This window comes from Diceros bicornis, chromosome 20 (genome assembly GCF_020826845.1).
Source record: "Diceros bicornis minor isolate mBicDic1 chromosome 20, mDicBic1.mat.cur, whole genome shotgun sequence".
Taxonomy (NCBI): domain Eukaryota; kingdom Metazoa; phylum Chordata; class Mammalia; order Perissodactyla; family Rhinocerotidae; genus Diceros; species Diceros bicornis.
The window spans coordinates 32,839,074-32,857,558 of NC_080759.1; the positions used below are offsets into that span (position 1 = coordinate 32,839,074).

The following is an 18,485-nucleotide window of genomic DNA, read 5'->3' on the forward strand; positions in this document are numbered from 1 at the left end:
TAATTGAACTTTGAATTAGAGAAGCAATTCTACTCCAACATTTAAAATATGTTATAATATTTTGAAGAAGCAAGTCTTATTCTTTTCTCATCTCTGTTAATCAAATGCTCCAAGGTTGCTGTTTCTGCAATTTACAACTGTAGGTGAGGAAGAGATTTTCTCTGTGCACTCTAGGTCCTTCTGGCTGGGACAAATTAAATTAACATGAGACAGAATAACAGGAGAAAATCAAACAAAGCTTTATAACACGTATACGTGGGAGAGACCAGGAAAAACTGGGTAACTCAGCCATCTGGCTGAGGTTGTCGTCTTAAATAGCATCTTCTACTAAAGACAAAGGAGGATGTTGAGGGTAGTGGTTTGAGACTTCAAAGGGGAGGAAGGCAATTCACATGGAGATGGAAAAGCAAATGTTTGGTAAACAGAACTTTGATAAGAATGGGCTTAGCAAGGACGCTCACAGTCTACCTACACCCAGAGTTATCCACAGCGATGGCCCATCCCAGGGACAGGCCTTTTATCTTAAATTCTTTTACGTGGTTAGGGGAAAGGCCAAAGTTTCTTTCAGAGTCTTTTGTTCTTAAAAATAATCAAGCCAGGGGCCGGCCAGGTGGCGCAAGCGGTTAAGTGCGCGCACTCCGCTGCGGCGGCCCAGGGTTCGCTGGTTCGGATCCCGGGCGTGCACCGACGCACTGCTTGGTAAGCCATGCTGTGGCGGCGTCCCATATAAAGTGGAGGAAGATGGGCACCGATGTTAGCCCAGGGCCGTCTTCCTCAGCAAAAAAAAAAAAAAAAAGAGGAGGATTGGCGGATGTTAGCTCAGGGCTGATCTCCTCACAAAAAAAAAAATAAAAAAATAAAAAAATAAAAAAATAATCAAGCCAAGGCAAAGAGACACTTTTTTGGGGTGGTCAGTTCTGATCCCCCACGCAACCAAGGGGTAATCTCTTTGAAATGTATAGTAATTCTATACTTGGAGCCGCCACCGCAGTCTTACCCCACCAATACACTTCATACAAAAATAACCTACCATAATGGTCATCTGTACTTTTCTCTTCAGATAGCATTGGAGAGAAAGAGAGGCAGAATTTGCTAACAGTTTTATGACATTCTATAAGAAATATATATTTATGCACACAGAGGGTCCATTACTAATTCAGATTTTATAATCTGTAGAATTTCTCTCACTACTCTATTTCATGATTCTAGAGAAGACTGCCTAATCTGTTAGCGACCTTGTATTTCTGAGAGTAAACAGAACTATGTAGCAAAGCTCTCGTCTTGCCATCAGGCATCTTAAGCAGAACCCGTGCTCTCGTGGGCACTGCCTACTACTCTTAGTGCCAACAGCGACATCTACCGGTGAGTTCAGTACAGTTAAAGCCCAAATCATGTAGAAAACTGACAGTCTCATAGATTCAAATTTTTCTAAACATTTTTTCTTTCAGTGAAGAAAAACAATGTTTTTATGACATCAACTCTTGTGCAAAGGAATGTTGATATGAATAGTGTGGAACAAGGTATGTAGCTTCTCTCTTACAAGAACCTCAGAAATTTAACATTTTACCATCTATATTTTAATCTGTGTGAGTGTGTGTGTTGGGGGCATGGAGGTAGGGCTGAGTGACAAAACATCAAGAAATATATTTGGTAAGCTGAGTTTTGTGGTCAAAATGCATAGTAATTAGGTAAAAGCTAGGCTGGAAGTAAGTAGTACACATCACTGGCTATTTTGACTGATTAGTTAACATTAACCCCTCATTTAACGATGACTTCAGAAAATAAGCATTAAATTCGTCAAAAATAGAGAGGAAGAAGTATTTCACTAAAGATACATTGACCTTTAATTCTGTTCTTTTAAGGTCCTGTGAAACATTCTGAACATGTTCTAAGACCTGCTATTTTGCAGCCACCTGAAGCTCAAAGGTGTGAAAAAATAAGGAAAACATTTGAACACAATGCCTTGGAATCATGCAAGACTAAAGAAAAAACAAAAAATAAGGTAAGAAAACCTCCTATGGTAGGACTGACCTGAATCTCTCATCCTTCTTTTAGTAGATTGCTGAGGGCCCCATATCCAGAATTAGGGGCTGCCTAAGCTTTGTTCTGTTGCTGAAGCAGCAGCCAGGCTGGAGAAACACCTAGACTAGACAGCAAAAAGCCCTCGGTAACCTTATTAAACTTGTCCTCTTAATTGGAGAGTTGTTCCCAGGAACAAGTCTTGTGGTGTCTCCCAAGTTGTAAAGCTGAGTCCTAAGCAGTGGGAACCCTTGGGGTCTTGTTCCAGTGTACTGATCCCATGTGAGAATAGGGGGAGCAATGAAGTGGCAGGGGCCGGGAGTCAGAAGTCAAAAAAGGGACAGGGATTTTCTGCATCCTCAATCAGTTGACATCCTATTGTGGCTTTGCCAGTTTAGGTCACATCAGGGACCCATCTTCATTGATAAGAGGAACAGGGAACTACCTACGCAGTGTAAGTGGGAGAGCTTGGAAAGCCTCTGGAGACAGATAAAAATTCTCTCTTCCAACTGTTGTAGTGGCTGAATCACTCATCGTGGGCCTTTCTAAGGCGATATTCATTTTGCTCAGGCCCTGCAGATGTGGGTTTGGAGCTATTCTGTTGCTATAGTTCTAGCTGTGTCCTCCAGAAGCAGACACTTGAGAGGAATGCAACACAAGATCGGTAGGTTGGAATTTGAGAGTTAATTCCATCGGTCATTTGTTTCCAGCTGAACTATCGAGGGTTGGTCACCTAGTTTTGTTTTGTTTTCCCGTACAAACATAAGGACAGTGACACATGGAAGTGTTAGAAATACCAGTCATTTCATCAATTCAGTGAGAAAAATTCGGATTGGTACTAATCCTGCCTCTGCCACTAACTACATTTGCATTCTTGGACAAAGCACCCAACCTTCTCTTTTTATCAGTGAAGTGAGGGAGTTGAACTTGGTCAGCATTTGCCAACATTTTTTTATTTCCAATTCTTTTTCTTTGTAAGATATGATTTCATGAGACCTATTGTGAATTTTAAAAATCATTTCATCATTTATGCATGGTATATGATGTGATTTTTAAGTAAAACTTTTTAAATTTCAAGTCAGTATTTCATTAAAAGTTTTCATTTAAATATAATAATTGTTACTATATAATACATAAATTGTTACTTTTATCTCTTTAAGAAGTAATGCATATTGTTTAATTTGTTTTAAAGTATGTAATAAAAAAGTATGATGTGTTGACGAATTTCTAAAACGTTATTATATTGCATTTGATTTTGGAACAGCATAAATTATATATTAAAATTTTTATTACATGTTATGATATCAAAAGTAGATGTAAATTTGTCCTTTGGCATGAATTTTTTGAAATTTTGCATTGTATATTTTAAAAATAAAATTTATTAATATATTTCTTGCACTTTCTTCCTAAATGATAAAGCATAAGAGAAATTTTCAGGCTATGTGCAAGCATTTCTTCCTGAATAATTTATTAAGGGTATGAATAAAACTTATTCCTAATTAGTGAAAGGCCTAATTGGATATGCCCTTCATTGAATTTTCTCTGTTTAATGATGATCTTTGAAGATCTAAAGACAACTATGTATAAGATGCTGTGTGAGAATTCTGATAAAATAAATGTAATTTATAGATCTAGTGAAAATTATGTGTAGGTGAATTTTATAGAACCGTTATTTTTATGTTCCTTTTTAACTTGTATATCAAAATCAGAGCAATTTTTATTCATCCTGTCATTAATCAATGGTCAGTTATTGTGTACAATTTAAACAATATATGCCTAACAGAAACTATTTTAAGCAACATAAGAGTAAAAACTACCATTTGGGCTGAGAGATAAATCATCTGAGTGACCGAGTCATGACCATGTACCTTGATCTTTGCTAACCAATGGCACATACTCCATATTTCTCAGCTCTTGAATTCTGTTATAAAGGGAGCAAATCTCAAAATTTATTTTTATTGATTGATATAAAATTAAAGTGGAAACAGACCCCATCTCCGTTTAAAGAAGTGAACTCCGTGCAACAACTTTGCAAATCCCTGGTGGGGGAAGGGAGGTGTCCACAAAACATTGTAAACACTAGGTCAGATAATTTATAGGGCTCCTTCCAGTTCTAAAATTGCTCACTCCTTAATTTATACATTAATACAGGTAATGTCCACATGTCTATACGCATCAGCCAGAGTAACTAATTGTTTAAGTTACCAGTTGAAAGTTTCTAGATGAAGAAATGAATGGAGTTTCCTCTCACATTGAGTGGCTGTGATGGTGAAGCTCTTAGGGTATTTCTAGGGATTAACTAGTCCTGAAAAATAGATTTACTAATCTACAAATGAGAATTAACTCAATTTGGCTGATAAGGTAAAAAGTAACAAAAGGAGGTAGGATTTCTGAATATTATGACTAAGTGTAGAGTCTCTATGTCAGATAGACCCAGGCTCAAATGTCAGCCTCCTTCCTGGTTGCCCAGACTTGGCCAAGTTATTTAAACTTGTTAGGTCAGTTTACGCATCTATAAAATGTGGATAATAGACTTACAAAGTGTATAGAGTTGTTGTGAGGAGTAAATGAGATAATGTATACGAAATGCTTAGGGCAGTTCTTGAACATAGTAAATTTTCAATACATTTAACTATACTATTGTTTCCTTATCTGGTGCTCCTATAGTAAGTAATTTAAATGAACTTTTTGATGGATTTCTTTTCTTTCAGATTTCTGAGGGGAACTCCTATTTGCTAAGTGAAAATTTGCCAAGTGCCAGAATTTCAGTCCAGCTGTCTCCTAACCAGAATGTTTTAGAAGCTACATCAGTAGGGTATGTTAATGATGAGGAAACAGAGGTGTTGTCTTTTCATTCCTGCTTTCTTTTATCATTATAACCATTTACGGAAAATAATTTTCTGACATTGTACAGGTAAATTGCCAAGATTTCTGTTTGAAAGGAGATTCTATAAAGAACACAAGTTTAAAATGCTTTTCAACATATCTCTGGTATTCAAATATGATCATACTAATAATATTGGATTGTCTTCATTGTCTCATTGACTTGGGTGAGAATGTTTCAAATGGTTTGGCTAAACTTTTATTTAGTTAGACTTTAATTATCTGGCTACTAGATTAGCCTTTCCTCCTCTTTCTCTGGAGTTCTTTTTTTCCCTTTTTAAAATTATTTTTGGCATTATTTATTATTTATTGACATAGGTTAGATAGACAACAAAGAAACCAGTATAAATATGCAAAATGAAAATTAATATTTACTAGTGTCACCAGTGATGAAAACATGTTCGATCCTAGAAAAGATTAAAACTAGCCCTGGACATAACTGGACTCACACTATTAGGGCCCATGCAGGTACCCTAGCACTTACCTATTGTGCATGCTGGGGATTCACTGGGAACCCTGGAGCGTATCTGCCTACAGACAGAAGGCTGCATGTCTTCAAGTTTCTCATCATGCAAAACACTTTTAACATTAAAAAAAATTTTCTGGGAGAAAAAAACAAATTAAGCCAATGCACACTCAAGTATAACTGACAAGATAGATTGGCTTGGCTTAGCCCTGGAGACCTCTGATGGCTAAAAGCATTGGCCTCTGGGGGAAGAAGACCGTGAAGATTAGAGATGGAGCGGCTGTGCGGGAAAAGTAAAATAGCAAGAGCTGGGCAGCCTCTCTGACTGATCACAGAGTCAGTACAGTGATGGGCACAAGACATGTTTGGACTGGTCTCAGCCAGTGCTGCAACACTGGCAAATATTTTGAATATCATCCCTGGAAGTACCTATCTCCATTCTCCTTCAATTCTCATTAACATCACATAAACGAAAGTTAGCAGTAGATGTTTTTATGCTTTACATAAATCTATTCAATCATCTGATTTTTTCATGTGCTAACGTTTAAAATGACTTTATCCATATATTTAAAATAGGAAATGCTTATTTCTTTTCCTTAGATGTCAACCAAAAGAAGATAAGTATTCTTTTAAAAGCTACAGTTCTGATTTCGTTTTTGGAGAAAACATGGTAGAAAGAGTTTTGGTAAGATTTTGGCAAATGTTTCTACTATTATATAGAAAGCTGTCACTTTGAATTCCTGAAGGCAAATTAATTAAAACAATGTTAAATTAGAGCATACTTTTTAACTCCTGGGTTTAAAGGTACGTTTTCTTTCTTTAACTAGAAAGATTCTCCTGGGAAGCAAGTTCTAGTTGTTAGAATAAGAGAATGCACAGAGGAAGGGAACTGTATAATTATAACATTAGTACTGATGAGAAATATTAAATAATTCTCTGACTTGTGTTTAACCAAAGGTACCCGAGGAAATCTCAGGATTATCTGCAATAGTTAGATAAGCTCAACTGGCAATGATATTTTAACATAGCTTTTCAATAGGATTTTTCATAACAGGATGCATTTAAACCCATATGCAAATTTGTCTCATTAACGCTAATGTTCCCCTTCAAGCTTTTACATTAAAAAGCTTTATTATAACTTTTTTTTGCCAGCTTTAAGAGGAAAATCATAGTACTTTATTTGCCTAGGGGAATATACTTGCCAAGTGGAAACCCCCAGCTATTATTACTGTCATCCTTACTTCATATTGAGCATCATCCCCCATGAGACAGTTGGTGCTCTGCCCTCGATAGGACATGTTTCTAAAACACAGCATAATCTACAGCAGGGAATTATACAGCAAAGTGAAAGCTGTGGAGTAAATGCGCCTATGGTTTCATCGGGTCTATCACATCTTCATACCCCTTCCAGCTTTCACCCAGACCGGAATCTTGGCTGAGACAGGCCAAGGTGGTTAGCATGTCTTAGGGCGATTAGATACATGAAGAATCCCAAGGAGGCTATACAGATTTTAAAACCTGTGTAAGGGCTCAGAATAACAAAAAGACCAACTCAAGAGGCCTGTTTATTTCAAGACTTTTGGGGCTTTTGCAAATCAGTCACTTTTAAGATCTAGCTTATGCTACACTGCCTCAGGCTAAACCCCAATTCTAAGAGTAGTATCATAGCTTTTTAGCTTAAAGGGCACCCTTCTGTCATTTCCAAGATGAATGATTTGTATTTGCCTCTAGTTAATCTTGTAATCCTGGGGCTTTGTGATTTGGGGGCCAGGATGCCCTCCCTACTTGTTTGATGACCCTATGCTTTTAGAGTGAGTCATTAAACTTTCTGTGCCTTAGTTTCTATTTTCTTATTTTCTTAAAATGGAAATAATTACACCCATCTCTACTAATTTTAACAGACTATCTTTTATTTTTTTTTTGCATGATTTTTTTTTTTTTTTGTGAGGAAGATCAGCCCTGAGCTAACATCCATGCTAATCCTCCTCTTTTTGCTGAGGAAGACCGGCTCTGAGCTATCATCTATTGCCAATCCTCCTCCTTTTTCTCCCCCAAAGCCCCAGTAGATAGTTGTATGTCATAGTTGCACATCCTTCTAGTTGCTGTATGCGGGATGCGGCCTCAGCATGGCGGGAGAAGCGGTGTGTCAGTGCAGCTCCGGATCCGAACCCCAGCGCCAGTAGCGGAGCATGCGCACTTAACCGCTAAGCCACGGGGCGGCCCTAGCAGACTATGTTAACGTCGAGTTAAATAATGTGAAAGAATCTTGAGTTCATATGGGAAAAGATATAAACCTAAGTTGTGAAGTATTGTTCCAATTCTCCCTGTTCTGCAAGGGGCTATATAGTTTCATAAATGGCACAGCAGTTAGTCTTTTTTTCACACAGGCGTTGATTACAACAAATGTGTAAAGCCCCAGGTAGGCAGCTTTAAAAGCGATTGTTGGCAAAAAAATGTCTTACAGGCAAAGTTAGGATTCTTCCTATAAAGATGATCTCTGAGACAGCTAGTGAGTTCTCTCTTTAATTTTTTGTAATGAAGTGGGTAGAAAGCGTGGATTTGTGGGAATACTGAAATGCCTTGAAACAGTGACAATGGTTGCAGCTCCTTCTAGGTGTCGGGTTAGTCTGGTGGAACAGCTGCTACCTCCTTTTGGGCCTCTAAACCTTCTCCCATTGTCCCTGGAACTAGATCCCACCTGAAGTAGGCTGGTAGTAACTCGATTATGCTTCCTGAGGATCAGAACCAAGGTCCTCTAATGATAGGGAGGAGTTCTCTGTTCAGCACATAGGAGCCCAAAACAAAAACATAGCAGCTCGGTTTGTTTGCCCTGTTGAGACAGAAGAACAAAAGTATCTTTTGGCTTACTGCAAATATATAGGGATAAAATTAAGTAATACATTTTTTTCCCCCACCTAGGGTACTCAAAAACTCACCCAGCCTCAACTTGAAAATGATTCATACACCACGGAAAAACCATTCAAATCTACTCTAAAATTTCCTATCACCTCTCCAAACTCAAGTAAGAATTATTTCATTTGCAAGGCATTTACTTCAACTATCTTATTTCCTGGTTTTCTATGTCATTTGTTTAATATCTATAAAATACAAAAACAATAGTCCAGAGTTTTACAATTTTTTGGTAAAGGTTAAAGCATATAAACATGGTCACATGATATATAAGCTTTTTGAAAATTTTGACTTAATGATATGGGGAGTCATTAAAGAGATTTACCTGAACTCAGGCAGTTTGATTTTTTAGAAACATTCATTGTTATAAAATGCTATAGAGACCTGTGTGTTAACAGAGGCAACAAAGAACTTGTATAGTAGAGAAAACGGGGCCTTTTATGTGTTTTTTCCCCCTCTATTTTCTCTTAGGAACAGATTTTATTAAAAACATATCCCTAATTGAATCAGCTGCTGCTTTCTCTTCTAAGCCATCACCAAAATGCTTGCTGGAGAAAATTCATGTAATAACAGGGGAGGAAGCAGAACATAACGTGTTAAAGGTCTGTATATCATTTATTGCTCATGAAGACTGAGCTGCTTAAATAAAAATATTAGAGGCTTCCAAAGATGAAACCAATATTTTGTTGAATTCTTGCATGTGTATGTGTGATTTGCAGGAAAATGGGTTGTTGGGTTTACAACCATTCACATTAGTCCCTTAGGAAGAAGACAGCCAAGGACTCTGGCATGCTATATTTTTAACAAGTTGTCTAGGTGATTCTTGTACACAGTAATATTTGAGAACCACTGGTAAGCATTAAATTCTAGGGTACTGAGGTATCACATCTTACTTCTGATGCGTACAAATAGTTCCATGATTTTTCACTTTCAAATAAGTCGTATAGCTCAAACAACATTAAGTTTAATTTAAAAGTTGGTATATTAGATACAGCGCTAAGTGAAACAGTAAGATGCAGAAAGTATGTATGGTATTCTACCATTTATAGGAAAAAATACAGGAACATATATATGTATTGACATGGATACACATAAAAAATATCTCTGGATAAACAAAATACTAGCAAAAAGTGATTGTCTGTTGCAGGGGTTGAAAATTTGCAGGTGGGGAACTAGAGTTGGGGGTACTTTTCACTTTGTACAACTTTTTACTTTTTGATGTTTTAATTATCTAAAAATTTTATGTTTTTAAAAGTTAAATAAATTTTAAAAGCTGGTATATAAATCATTAACAAAGGTTATACTGATAAAAGACTAAACAAATAAAAGTGTTATAGCATAGGAAAGAATTTACTTCAAAAAAAATTTTCTATATATTTGACATTTTAAAATATTATCCTTTAGATCAACTGCAAGCTTTTTATATTCAACAAAACAGCACAGTCCTGGATTGAAAGGGGCAGAGGAGCTTTGAGACTGAATGACACAGCAAGCAGTGACTGTGGAACATTCCAGTCAAGACTAAGTAAGGCATCATTTTGTAAAGAAAGACACTATTTCTCAGGGTAAAATTTCCAATATAGGTACATATCATTTTCTGGAGATGTGTGTTATAAAATATGCCAATAAATCAGACTGTTGAAAACAATATTGTTTCTAATGTACTATAGGAGCTTCTGTTTAAATAAAGTAGGCTCCGATGTCAGACTACACGGGTTCCAGTTCTGGCTGCACCACTGATGGACTGGTGATCTCAGACAGTTACTTAACCTCTCTCTGCCCTGGTTGCATCAGTTTAAAATGGGGATAACAATAGTCTATGACTTATTGAGTGATTGTGAGAATTCAGTGAGATAATCCATGTAAAGCACCTATGACAGAGCCCAGCACACACCTAAATTGTAATCTTATTATTATTTAAAGGAATTTCATGAAATTATTTTTGAAGTGAAAATGGTTTTTCTAAAAGAGAATATTTGCTCTATAACTTATCCTTGACATTCTAAATATGGTGTGTGGGTTGGGATGAAGGGTCAGCTTCCAAGGAAATAAAGGTGTGTGGTTATTGAATCCTGCAGGCAGAGTGATGGCCGGAATCTGGAGTCAAACTGAAAGACTCAGGAGGTTGTTGGCATCCAGAAAGACACACTGGGCATTGTTCAGAGGCACAAACTGCAAGTGGGCACAGGCAGAGACCTGGGCGGGATGGATGGGTTTACCGGTCAATGTTCAGCTGTCAAAGCTGTGGAGGAGACCTCAGATAGAATTGGGATCCACGTATACGGATATTTGTTGAGTTTCGGGTATCAAGCTCAAGAAATGGGTAAGGAATAGAATTTAGGGATAGGAACAGTAACTGTAACTGGCAAACAGGTTTCTAAATAACCCAACCAAGTATTCCCAAGGCATGTGCTAGTTGTTTTCTACTCTGGTTTAATTCCACTCCTTCCACCGCCGGCCAATAAAAGCACAAAACAACTTTTCTTAGTATCATACAGGTAATCCATGTTCATTATAGAGGACGCAAAATATGGATCAACAAAGGGAAAAAAATTAAAATCATTCATAGGCCTGTTTTCCTGTGATAGCCTCGGTTAACAGAATATATTCTTCTGGACTTTGTTCTTTATACATAAATGTATACGTATATTGAAAAATTTGTGATTCATGGTATTTATATTGCTTTGTAATTGATTTTTTCTTTTATGTAATATATCATGACCACCTTTCTACATCAATATTTACCTTTCTTCAATAATCTTAATGGGTTCATAATATCTTGAATAGCTGTACCATCATTTATTTAACTAATTCCATTTTTTGAATGTTTAAAGATTTTCAGTTTTCTCCATTGTAAACAATTCTTGGATAAATATTCTTCAGACCACTAGGTCCTCAAAAGAGTTCTAAAATTTCATCCATTTTTTAATATTATAGTAAAAATATGTAACTCCAGCATTTAAGCTAAAAAAGTCTCTAAAATAATAAAGCCCAATTTGAAAACCAAATTATAATCTAGTCAAGTTACAATTTATAGTGAAAATACAGTCTGAAAAACAACTACAAGATTTACTTTGCTTTCAAAAATGGTACATTCCCAGGCCGGCCCCTGTGGCTTAGCAGTTAAGTGCGTGCGCCCTGCTACTGGCGGCCCAGGTTCGGATCCCGGGCATGCACCGACGTACCACTTCTCTGGCCATGCTGAGGCCGAGTCCCACATACAGCAACTAGAAGGACGTGCAACTATGACATACTACTATCTACTGGGGCTGTGGGGGAAAAAATGAGGAGGATTGGCAATAGATGTTAGCGCAGAGCTGGTCTTCCTCAGCAAAAAGAGGAGGATTAGCATGGATGTTAGCTCAGGGCTGATCTTCCTCACAAAAAAAATATAATGGAATAAAATAAAAGGAGAGGTTTCCTTTAAACAAAAAACAGAAAAAACAAAAATGGTACATTCCCCTGGAAGGCTAAGAATCCACTATTCTGTAGTCTAATATGTTTACCTTCCTGTTTTAGTTATGCGCAATCAAGGCAGCCTGAGGCTGATTCTCAACAGCAAACTCTGGGCACAAATGGAGATTCAAAGAGCAAACCACAAAAATTTACGAATAACAGCTACTGATTTAGAAGACTGTAGCATCAAAGTGTTTTTAATTCAGGTAAGTGACAATTTCAGTGATAGAGGATTACCCTACTATATTTACAGATCTCTGCAATTACTAATTTGTTTTTTTTTAATTTTATTATAATAACCTATACCATTGGCAAAAAAATCAGCCATTCAGTATGATTGTTTACAGTCTACTATAAGACCTAAATTTTATATGAAATTTAGAGATTAACACCAAAATCTATAGTAATAAATTGGTACCTGTCTCAGGACATTTGTATTGATATATGCTGTCAAATCTCTGCATTTTTCTTTACTGTTGAAATTATGTCAACAATCTTACTGAGTTACCAAAGGGCCTATTGTCAAGATTGGCTCCTAGGAGGCCAGCAGAATCCACAGCCTGATGTTTATACTGCATCCTGAAATTAAGACGGCTTTGGGATCGTTGGAAAGGAACCTGTGAGAAATGGAAAAATACAGGGCTAGCAAATTAAAACAACCCAGTCCAGCAGCAAATTCCAATTCTGGACATGAGTCAGTTTCCAAGGTAACAGGATGGGAGTACAGCTTTAGCTGTTCCCGGCAGCGGGAATGCTTGACCTCAAATACAAGATCCAGGCACTAGAGAGAGAGCTGGTAGGAATCAGGTCAGAAAAATGGCTGAGTTTCCTCTATGAGCAGAGACCCAGAAGACTGGAGGAGACTGAATACCCAGGTGACTCAGGCACAAGGTGACAATACAAGTAAATTGGCTTTCATATAGTAATGGAAAGAAAAGTTGGCAAGTGCCCATTGGTGAAAAACCAAAGGTTTTATTAACTACCAGTAAATGCACTGTTAGGTGTAAGTGATGTTGAGTATTAAGATGTTAGAGTAAAATGATGCCCAAACCCTGTTTACCATTTAGGGAGATAATACTTGATACTCTGCCAGGCCAGATCCCCTTGGCTTTGAGTGGGTAAAGCAGCCTGCCTAAGACTGATACTGAGACTGTTAACTATGACTAGATTCTGCTGCTCGATATCTGACCCATGCTGACTTTTTAAATTGTAGGATACTTTTTAGAGATTAGCAAGTGAAATACAATAAAAATTACCCAAATTCCACTCCCAAATGTCACTATTAGCATTTTGGTTTTATACTATATTTTAGTATATATATGTGTGTGTGTGTGTGTGTGTACATATATATACGTGCCATACTGTACACACTGTATGACCTTCAGGCATGTTATTTAACCTTCCTCAACCTGATTTTACTCATCTGCCAAAGGAAAATAATAATAATATACTTTATAAAGTAGTTGAGAAGATTAGATTGCCAATATTTGATTGTGAAATACACATATATAACCTTCTTTTCACTTATCAATGAAAATGGGTGTTTTTGTCATTAAATAATAGTTCATTCTTAAAAAAATCTTTTAATAGGTGAAAATAATTCTATTCTGTCAAGTACCATAATTTATTCCATCAATCTCACTTTGTTAAATATGTACTTTACTGTGTTCATTATTATAAATTCTGTAGGGAAGCTGAAAGGAATTCCCTCTGTATATACATGTTAATTTTCTTGCAGAAAGGTTTTGACTTGTCTTGACAAATTTCTCTCCAGATAGACTGAACCAATTTTCATTCTCACCAGCATTTTCCTTTGGTAATTCCTGGGAATTACAATGTTTTTAAGCACTGCAAGTTTGTTATTCAGAAAATATATCGTGATTTTATTTTTAACTTCTTGTTCTGAATTTCTTGAATGAAAACATCTGAATGAATTTGTCAAAGGGAAATCTACTGACTAGTGAAAGGCATATTTAAAATCTAATGTAAGAAAGTCAAGGTAGTTGAATAATATTCATATTTCAATTACAAATACTCTTTCAAATTTGTTATTAACTTACTAAAAAAATTGCACCTTTGCACATAACATAAAAAATTAAATTATTCAAGAGTCAACAAATATTTACTCAACACCTACTATGTAATATCTAACACAATATGAGAAACAAAAATATTTTATTTAACTTATAGTTATTTTTCCCCCAAAAGTAATTAAGGCAACTCAAGAACATGCAAATAAAAAAATATAATTTAAGCCCCTTCTCCCAAAAAGTTGGCATGCAGCTAGTTGAACTCAGTTCTTGGCTTTGAAACATTTGATAGCTCTCTGGAGGATCAGCAAAAAGAAAAATTTTTCCAGATTTTCTTTGAAATTGTGAAAAGATACAAATATGTAAACTACTGCCATGTTACCTTAAAGAACACTGACTTTGATGACGGAAACCCTGGGATTCAGGTTCCAGTCAGTTTGCCAACCTCCTATGTAAACTCAGACAAGTCATTGTACCTTTCTGAGTGATAATTACCTCATCTGTAAAGGGAAGAGGGAAACAAGTGTATACTGAATACCTGTGCTATGTGCTTTTGCTAACATAAATGCAATAAATAATTAACCTTGGTTTTATTTTAACAACTTAATTTTTAAGAAGAATATAATAACAGTAAATGTTGTACCAATGTAATTGTTGCCATCAGTTTTTACATTAATAGCAATCATAAAAATAGAAAAGTATTGAAAGCAAGGACTTCTGATGTGTTTAGGTATGTCACAGACTGCTCAAATGAACTCTGCTATTCCACAGAGCTATGCAGCTTGCAGGGGATGTCTAAGTAAAGTGATGTAAGGGAAATGGAACTCCTTGCTCCCTTTAACCCTACAATTGTCTACAATAGTGGAGGAAGGAGGGTCTTCAACTTGAATTCGAATAGAAATTTTAAATCACATTTCATTTAATCAGAAAATTTCATTTTCTCAGTTTAAAATGCACAAATTGAGCCACTTATAAAATTATCCACTTTAGGATTCAATTTGGTTCAAGAGGAATTGGCTCTTTACTCTTTAGTTTTTAGGGTTATTTACATTCTAGATTTATGATACATAATTCCTTCCTTATTAATAGTGAAAGATTACAAATCTGTAAAATGTGGCTATTATTAAGTTAGTTATATTGTTAGCTTAATTTTCCTCATGCAGGCCAGTGCCAAAGACACAGGATATCTGTATGCAGCAATACATCATCGTCTTGTTGCACTTCGAAGCTTCGAGAAGCAGAAAGATGTAAATCAAGCTGAAAGCCAGTCAGAAACGGTCTTCCAACAATTAAACTGTGATAGCTGTGATGAGGATGAGGATGATTTCATCCAAGTCACCAAAAATAGATCAGGTAAATAACTTTTCTTTTGTTAGGTCAGAGGTTTAAGAAAGAAATCTTACACACAATCCTAATACATGAAACAGATTTTTAAAAAATGGTTTTTTAAACCTGTTTAAAGTGGGTAGGGTGTTAGAGCCCTAGCTGTTCTGATTTGAGGAGTGGGGCTGAAAATCACTGTCTAATATATGTGGCCTTCATTAGGATTTTACCAAAAGTCAGCCTCACCGTAATGCCTGCATATCATTTGCATATAAATTGCATAAAAGACCATATTTACAATTTAAAGTATTACATTGCTACCCTGAAACAACCATTTATTCATATTTCTCTTCACTTGTTCTCATTCTCCTATTATTGGCTATAATAGGAGAAATTGTAAATATTTGTAATAGAGCCACAGGCAAATCTGGCTTGAAACATTGAAAATCCTGTTTTTTCCCTTTTGGAATCTGACTGCTTTATTTTCCAGGACTTTCTTTGCCTGCGGCAAAATGTATTTCTTTTATTGTATCAGGATTGATGAATTGAGCAAGGTTGAAGTGGGACAAGCAGTAAACAGATTTTTTAGGTTTCAGTGCTTGTCCTGATGAGGGGATTTAAAATTAAAGTTCATCATTATTTTTAAAGAAAAACATTGTCAAGGAAATAATAAGCCCAGCTTTGTTATATAGATGTAGCTGTTCTAATAAAGTCCTCCAAGTATTTTCAGAAATAGTTTCATTTAGCCTTGAATTCTGCTCTACAGAACACTGAGTGATATGCTTACAAAGATAATGTGTTAGCAAACCATTTTCCAACTTTTAATCATTTTAAGTCTTAAAGCTATTTTAAACATACATAATTTAAGAATCTAATAAAGAACATGTGCAGAACTTGATGAAATATCTTCCTTTGCTTAATACTAAAAATGTAATCAAGAAGAAAAATGCACACAACATGCAGATTGGGATCACAGACTGCTTGACTCAGTGAGCCAGAGAACTACGTCAATATGATTTTTCTTGTTACTATTAAACAAATGGTTTATTATTTCTTGAAATATAAGAAATATCTAAATAAAATTATCTTTTATATTATTACACTGTTTATATCATCAACAATAAAATGGGGTATATTAGAAAATGAGTTGCTATCCATTAAAAATGTTAACTTGCAGTGAGGATTAAATGGTAAAATTCTTTCATCAACAAATGATATATGTTTATGAATAGAATCTATATTCTATTATATTCTATTTTAGGAAAGGAGTGATATGCAACTATCTTCATACAAAATGAGAAACAATGGAAATAATGCAAAGTAAATGCCAGTCATATGAACCCTCCTTTCCCTGCTATTTTTTCCCCTTTCAGTTAGTACCTTCTCCAATCGGTGTTGCATACAAATGCTAAAATGTTATGGAAGCAACAAAAAGTCTAATTTTTTAAACTTTGTTGCCCGTGAATTAAGGAAGGCTTTAATTATCTGAAAATGTCATGTTTAAAATTAGCAACATTTTCAAATGTCACTTATTAAAATACAGATTCTATATATTTAATTTCCTCACTAGGAAGCATATTCATGGGTATTCATGTTCAGTTGTATTCAATATTACATCTAATCTGAATATAATATTGTTTTATACATTATTTTAAATTTATATCAGATTCTTCTAGGTGGACCCACAGACAGTCGGTTGCCTGTTCATGAGCGCTACCCACTATAAACATGACAACATCTACAGAAAGACCACCTTACTGAGAAAACTATACCATCCCAACTAAATGAGAGGATCCTATTCATTCCTTGAAGAGTTTTTATAGACAAGTTCAAGAAATATAATTTGTTGCAATTAAAATTTTTCTCTTATGTAGTCTAATAATTCTGAGGCTTTACATTTTGATTATTGTGGAGAAAATGACAGAATTTAGGAAATACATAGACTCCAGAAGTTCAAAATTTATCATTTTTGAAGAAGTTAATTTAGAATAGGATTTGATAACTAATTTGGACTATTCATCACATTGATGGATACAATAGTTAAAATTATAAATTGCTGGATTTGATAAATGTCTAACTAAAATATTTATTTTTTCAATCATACATTGGCCATAAAACAAATTTTACAAAATTTCCAGAGTCATTTCTTTGAAAAACACTGTAACTGCATGATAACATTTCATTAAATCATGTTTTTCTTCTGGGAAATGTGTATTTTCATTTAACCTTTGGATTTTCTAATGCTATAAGATTATATATTCATGGTATAAATTCCTTTAAAGAGAATATTTCTTGGACTTGTATCTATTGCACCTTGTATATGCTTGACTCGCAGCATCCAATAGTTGTTGAAGGAATGAACAAAATACATTACCTATGTATCAAAACAGTAAGTATACAAAAAGTGAAATATGTTAGCTTGTTCTTTGCTTTATTTATGCAATTAAACTGTCGTTAATATTCTAGTAGGTGTGGCTGTATAGACACCTTTTTAAAAAAAATATATATATAGTCAAGTGAATTTTTTCATAAATGCCATTATTATGGTAGATTACAGTAATTTCAACAAACATGCAACAGAATTTTGATGCAACTCTTCTGAGACTTGTTTCAGAGACAATTCATGTTACACAAGAAAATTAGTACTTACAGCCATATTTCATTTTTCAATCCAGTTTGATCACCCCATGGCTTCAAAATGAATTTTGATTGTGACCCCTAAACAATTCCCCATTAGAGGCATCTTAGTCTGTTCAGGCTGCCATAACAAAATACCACAGACTGGATGGCTTAAACAACAGAAATTTATTTCTCACAGTTCTGGAGGCTGGGAAGTCCAAAAGCAAGGTGCTGGCAAGGTAGGTTTCATTCAGAGGCCTCTTCTCTTGGCTTGTAGGGGGCCACCAATCTCACTGTGTGCTCACGTGACCTCTTCTTTGTAGGAGCACAGGGAGAGGGGAGAACAGGTTCTCTGGTGTCTCTTTCACACAAGGGCATTAATTCCATTAGACCAGGGCCCTATCTTCTTAACCTCATCTAACCCTAATTACCTCCTAAGGCCCCATCTCCAAATACCATCACACTGGGTGTTAGGGCTCCATAGGAATTTGGGGAGAACATAAACATTCAGTCCATAACAAGGGGATGATTCACAATTCCAAAATGATTTCTGAAAACGTTTTAAACAATGACAACATATTTGGAATAGTGGTTTAACTTTACAAACTGCTACTTTGAAGAACAGTATTCATTTGGACGTATACATATGAATACATATGTTTTTAAAGTTACATTACTACATTACAATACCTTTTACAGTAATAAAAGCAATTATATTTATGTACTTATTGTTAAACCTCAGCTAATGCTTGAAAGTTTAGTTCAGCACATGAAAGTTG

General features: G+C 35.5%; 1 protein-coding gene across 5 annotated transcripts in view; it reads left to right on the plus strand.

Moving 5' to 3' along the window:
• RANBP3L (RAN binding protein 3 like) overlaps window positions 1–17,094 on the plus strand; it is a 47,537-nt gene extending 30,443 nt beyond the window's left edge. For 4 of the 5 annotated variants that reach the window (XM_058563483.1, XM_058563485.1, XM_058563484.1 and 1 more), the window contains 10 exons: window positions 1,449–1,520; window positions 1,863–2,002; window positions 4,731–4,834; window positions 5,969–6,053; window positions 8,288–8,390; window positions 8,750–8,880; window positions 9,683–9,803; window positions 11,798–11,940; window positions 14,928–15,117; window positions 16,754–17,094. In XM_058563483.1, coding sequence (XP_058419466.1) covers window positions 1,449–1,520; window positions 1,863–2,002; window positions 4,731–4,834; window positions 5,969–6,053; window positions 8,288–8,390; window positions 8,750–8,880; window positions 9,683–9,803; window positions 11,798–11,940; window positions 14,928–15,117; window positions 16,754–16,797 — 1,133 coding nt within the window. In that variant the 3' untranslated portion in view covers window positions 16,798–17,094. The remainder of the gene's footprint in view (window positions 1–1,448; window positions 1,521–1,862; window positions 2,003–4,730; window positions 4,835–5,968; window positions 6,054–8,287; window positions 8,391–8,749; window positions 8,881–9,682; window positions 9,804–11,797; window positions 11,941–14,927; window positions 15,118–16,753) is intronic. The other variant, XM_058563486.1, reaches the window with a different exon arrangement.
• Window positions 17,095–18,485: the final 1,391 nt, after the last annotated feature.